Below are 5,834 nucleotides of genomic sequence, written 5' to 3'. Positions count from 1 at the left end.
GACTGTACAAGATTCTGCATCACAATTTCGGAGAAATCTCAGTGGTGGAGTGTGGTCTTTTGGACAACCTCTCTGATTAAGGGTTTAAATTCTGGAAGCTACTCAAGGATGGGACCATGTGATGTGTACGTAATGGACATGTCTTTGCTGCTCTGTGAATTTAATGTTGCTGGTCATCCACTTTAATGGTTTTCTTATGGAAAGATTGTTCTATGGCAGTTTAGAGTGAGAGACAAGGGTGGAACTTAAAATTTGAAGATGAGCCACAATAACTTCACCATTTGCAAGGGAGGAACAGATAGCCCCGAGCTTCTGCACAGCTTGCTGTGTTCTTATGATACATCTTCCCATCCTCAACACAAGATTTTTCCCCCTATGGAGTCCTGTATTGTTCCACTTTACAGCTACTCTTTGGTGTGTTCTCTGGAAGCATTTGTGTAGGACTAGGATGAAGTATTTACTGTTATGAAACCTGCAGTAACAGAACTCTCTCAGTTGATTTTTTTACTTTAACTAAGTGTCTCTTCTCTTTTTGAACTTGCAGCTTTTGCATATCCACTAATTGTTGGAGCAGATCCTCACGTCCCAAGCCAGATACCAAACTTCCATAGTTGAATCTTTCTGAGAATCCTGACCAGAATGGCTTCACAGATCAGAGAATCCTTTAAGCCCTGGTCACCAAAAAATTATACTGAAATGGACAACCCAGAGTTTATTTCAATCCATGGTTCCTCTGTGCAGTCTGGAGAGGACATCTCTAACTCTTCAATTGCCCAGCCCAACTTTCCCCCAAATGACAGTGGCTCCCGTGCAAAGCGGGAGCTGCAAATACTCTGGGAGAGGTTTACCTCCTGGTTGCAGCCAGAACAGCAGAGCAAGGAGCAGATGATTTCTAAACTGGTCTTGAGGCAGTTTCTCATCACTGGGCACTGCAAGGACAAGTTTGCCTTGAAAGAGAAATGGGAATCAAGTGGCAGAAACATGAGGAGATTCATGGAGGGTCTGACTGATGAGTGCTTGAAGCCTCCTGTGATGGTAAGTAAGTGGGATAAGAGGTGGCTAGGCTGGGAGGAAAGACTGTCATTTGCATTTCAGAATAAATTAGGAGAAGGTGTTATTAGTGAATTTTTTGTTGTTTTTATTTTTGTTATTTTATTTATTTATTTTTGTTAGTAGTGAGATTGTTCTGTCTTTTTAAAATTGTTACAAGAGATAATATTCAGTGCTCTGAATTAGCATGAATAAAGCAGAAAGGAATGCATCAATTGTGTAGAGTCATAATTAAATTTAATTAATTTACATTGTGATAGACTGGAGAGTTGACATTTGAGCAGAGCCTTTAAGGCTTTAGAGGAGATGTCATGGGTCTGTGACATGGCTCAGTCAGGGAGGTGCCCATACTGTAATGCTGAAAATTGAGATGGGAATCTGGCCAAAAATCTGGCTCTCAGCACTAGCCTGTGATCCCCAGACCTGGGAAGCAGAAACAGGGGATTAAAGTGGCTACTTGGCTTTCCTTGTATGTTTCTATCTGTCAGAAGATCTCCTGTCTAAAATACTGGGGAGGCAGAAATGTAAGAATAAGGTTTCTGATGTTGAAATATGGCTCTCGCCAGGCAGTGGTGGCATGCGCCTTTAATCCCAGCACTTGGGTGGCAGAGCCAGGTGGATCTCTTGGGGTTTGAGGCCAGCCTGGTCTACAGAGCGAGATCCAGGACAGGCACCAAAACTACACAGAGAAACCCTGTCTCAGAAAAAAAATATATATATATGGCTCTCATGACTGTCACCTGTATTCACAACACTGACACACCCATAAGAAATGCCTTGATGAATAATGGTGCTTGAGTGCAAAATTTGAAGTCCAGAAAGACTTAACATACATGTAATTACATTGGCTCATATTTCAAAGTCTAGATTTGCATAATTCTAAGTCACTGATGGAAATGGTCTAGGTGGAGAAATTTTTTAAATACCCCTTACACACATTACTGGAAGTCATTGTACAAATCACTTAGTGTTTTAGGGTTTTTTTTGTTTTGTTTTGATATCAATTTGATTGTTTGGTCAGTTTTTTTAAAATTAATTTTTATTTCTTTTTCTCAATTTGAGGCATGGTTTCCTAGTGTAGCCCCAGATGGCACTCTTCTCTAGTGCCGGATTAAAGGTGTCATCCACCACACCCTGTCATTTGTTTACTCTGTAAACAAGTTCATATTTCACAGTTTGTTTTATTCACAGTTTCACACTTGCACTCTGTTTTAAATTGCGAATTTCATGATTGAAACTTAATTCCAAGTAAACTGCTGCCCTAATGGTACAGTCATGTTCCTAAGAGCAGAGGCAATGTGCAACTTATAGAGATAATGTATGTGTTGAACTTGATTCAGACAGGTGTTAGTTCTGTTAAGGACTCATTAATAAATAAACAAAAAGCCCGCAAATTAATAGCTTTTTTAAAGGGTGTCTTTGGGCAAGGGTGGTTGCCTAGGGCTAGTAAGTCAGTGGGAGGGACAAGGAATTGTAGTTGCTGGAAATAAAGACCATTAACATAGCAAAGGGAAGTGACAGTGGGAGAGGGAGAGCAGACTAATGGCTGGAGATGGGGAATGTGAAAGCCTCAGCTTCCTTCTGAGTGGTCATGGAAGAGTCAGGAGGTTCAAAGAGAGAACATAACGATTGTCAATCTGAGGCTAGGACACCAAAATGGCAGGTACTCTGAATCACAATTGAGTTTCTGAGGATTCTAGATCGAAAATGACCTATTGTTAATCCCACTGAACAAGTGTAAAGACTGTTACCCAATTTTTTGGTTAAATTCAGCAAGCTTTATTTTCTGTTAGACAGGGCTGAAATAGCAGTGAACACAGGAGTCAATGGGGTTTATATAGCTTAGAAAAACTTTAAGAGTAGAGGGAATCCAAGGGTTGGGGGATTTTTTGTTTGCATAGAAATTTGACTGAACATTTCAAAATTATTTGGCAGAATATCTTATCAGGGTGGAGGTCAGGATATGGCCAGAGTATAGACTGCAGAACAGGTCAAATTTCAGAAAATGGGTCAAGTCACAGTCAAATTCAAGTTTTACAGAAAACAACAAACTTCTTTTTGACTTATAATAAGATGGCATCTCATCTTAAGCCTCCACTGATCAGAGGCTGGAGGCTAAAGTGGCAGCTTTCTCTGGAAGAGCTTTGCCATGAACCAGAGAATGAATGTGAAGATAGCAAGGGTCCTGGGGGCAACTGAAAGACTGAAAATAAGGAGTTACAGATTGATGAGGAACTGTGAAATTCCAGCCATTACCAAAAAAAAAAAAAAAAAAAAAAACCAGACTGGCTTTTGTAGCTTGAGTTTTCCTGCCTGGCCCATGGTCAGGGCAAATCTCTCTCACCTGCCAGTCCCACAGCCACTGAGACCCAATCAAGTAAACACAGAGACTTATATAGGTTACAAACTGTATGGCCGTGGCAGGTTTCTTGCTAACTGTTCTTACAGCTTAAATTAATCCATTTCTATAAATCTATACCTTGCCACGTGGCTTGTGGCTTACCGGCATCTTCACATGCTGTTTGTCATAGTGGCGGCTGGCAGTGTCTCTCTGACTCAGCCTTCCACTTCCCAGCTTTATTCTCCTCCTTGTCCCGCCTATACTTCCTGCTTGGCCACTGGCCAATCAGTGATTTATTTATTGACCAATCAGCAACACACTTGACATACAGAACATCCCACAGCAGGCTTTATTGGAACAGTGGAACAGACAGACAGCTCTAATTAAGGGAATTAAGAGGGTCTTCAGAAATGAGAGACCACTCAAGGAACTTAGGGCTAGACTTTCTTTCCCCCAAGACAGCCATTTGGTAATAATTGAAATATCCTTGGTGTGAGATACAGGTTGGGGGACAATCCCCAGAAGAATGCACAGCCTTTCTTTAAGGGACCAGTCCCTGTTTCCAGATTGTCCTAACTTCATCTGACCCTCCTTTAGTGTGATGATCAGTTAAAGAAAATGTTGTAGCCATACCTCAAGAACCTAACTTTGTTTTTTCCCTAGTGATAGTGACTCAAACACTTGCAAAAATAGTGACTTTAGAGAACAGATGTGGAATACACAAATGAGCTAACCAATAGTCCAGGGATCCTGTGAAAGCAAGTGGAGGGGAGGTTTTTTTCTGTAATCCACAGAATCACTGACAGTGGTCATCTGACTTTGTTTACAGGTTCATGTCTCCATGCATGGGCAGGAAGCCCTCTTTTCAGAGAGCATGACCTTAAAAGAAGTTATCAAGCTTTTGAAACAGCAGCAATCAGCAACAACTACAACACAAGCAAATGCAGGAACACCCTTGCCTATCCCCCAAGACATGTTGCTGGCAACAGGTTAGTAGGGAACCTGGAGAGAAGAGGGGTGTTGTGTGAGGACCTCTTTCTGGGCACAGTTTCATAGACTCTTATTTCCACAGGATATGAAAATAGTGAAGATGGCCGAAACACTTTCTTGAATAATCCTGAAGTAAATAATGGTGTTAGTAGTCCCAGAAATGAGATGGACTCCCTTCTCATTATCCAGACAGGGCAGTATCTTGAGCCTGAAGAGGGAGATGTTTCTTATGGAGTTCCTCAGGATTCTGGAAGAGCAAGTCAAGGCACCTCCAGGTACCAGGCAGAGCCCCTGAGGGCACCTGCTTATAAACATATCCCTATGGAGGTACAAGCAGTGTCTCTCTCCGGAACAGACCAGTCTGAAGACAGTGGAGATGGCCGAAATACATTCTTGATCACCACTGATGTAAATAGTGGTATTAGCAATCTCAAAAATGAGATGGATTCCCTTCTCATTATTCAGAGAGGACAGTATCCTGAGCCTAAAGAGGGAGGTGTTTCTTATGGAGTTCTCTGGGATTCTGGAAGAGCAATTTGGGGCACTTGTAGGTCCCAGGAAATGTCCCCAATACCCCATTCTCCTGAAAATATCCATATGGGGGTACCAGGGTTCCTCTCCAGGCCAGAGCAGTGTACTTCTGAGCCTGTTTCTCTTTACCAGAATAACCAGGCAAATTCTGTAGGTGAGGGTCACCGGGAAAGACTCCACATTGACCTTAAACCATACAAATGTGAGGAATGTTCCAGGGCCTTCAAATATCCTTGTAACCTCTCGGTCCACCAGAAAAAGCACAGGAAGGAGAGGTCATTTGTCTGTACCCACTGTCTGAAAGCCTTCTACCAAGTCTCAGACCTCCGAAATCATGAGGTCATCCACATGCCAGAGAAACCTTTCACATGTAGCACATGTGGGAGGTCCTTCAGCCACAAGACCAACCTGCAGGCTCATGAGAGGATTCACACAGGAGAGAAGCCCTACACCTGCTCCCTGTGTTACCATCGCTTCCGCCAGTCATCCACATACCACCGTCACCTGAGGAATTACCACAAATATGACTAAACCGTTACCTTCCTCAACAGAAGCTAGCAGGGCTTCTGCCTCAGTGTTTCATCTGCACATGAAGAATCATGTAGCTTCTAAATAGCACTTAGCCAGTGCAGATGGTTCATTTATCTTGAAGGATTGTTCTTTCCACCTATTGTTCTGTCTCTATCCTGCTTTCTTTAGAGGGTAAAGAAGATGAGTAGTTGGTCAGTTTGTTCACTGTTTTCCAGATGCCTAAATATTGGCTGATGTCCTATTTCCCGTTAGCAAATAAATGTTGATGCTTCTGCGTTTCTCCTGTGTGTTATGTTTTGTGTGTGTGAGTGTGTGTCCTATGTTGGCGCCTCTTTGTAGGGATTTTGGGCCTTACTTTCAACCATATTTGAAACAGAGTCTCTCTTTTTCA

The 5,834-nt window shown here is 42.3% G+C and overlaps 1 protein-coding gene across 1 annotated transcript; it reads left to right on the top strand.

Annotated features, from left to right (window-relative positions):
• Positions 1-639: 639 nt before the first annotated feature.
• LOC128124248 (zinc finger and SCAN domain containing protein 4C-like) lies at positions 640-5,443 on the top strand. Its single transcript, XM_052760426.1, has 3 exons — positions 640-1,035; positions 4,221-4,380; positions 4,464-5,443. The coding sequence occupies exons 1-3, from the start codon at positions 640-642 to the stop codon at positions 5,441-5,443; spliced, it is 1,536 nt and encodes a 511-aa protein (XP_052616386.1).
• Positions 5,444-5,834: the final 391 nt, after the last annotated feature.

Source organism: Peromyscus californicus, unplaced genomic scaffold, assembly GCF_007827085.1.
Source record: "Peromyscus californicus insignis strain IS unplaced genomic scaffold, ASM782708v3 Scaffold_4__1_contigs__length_199733344, whole genome shotgun sequence".
Classification (NCBI taxonomy): Eukaryota; Metazoa; Chordata; class Mammalia; order Rodentia; family Cricetidae; genus Peromyscus; species Peromyscus californicus.
The sequence above is the reverse complement of the archived record's forward strand: the minus strand, read 5'-3'. Positions and strand labels throughout refer to the sequence as shown.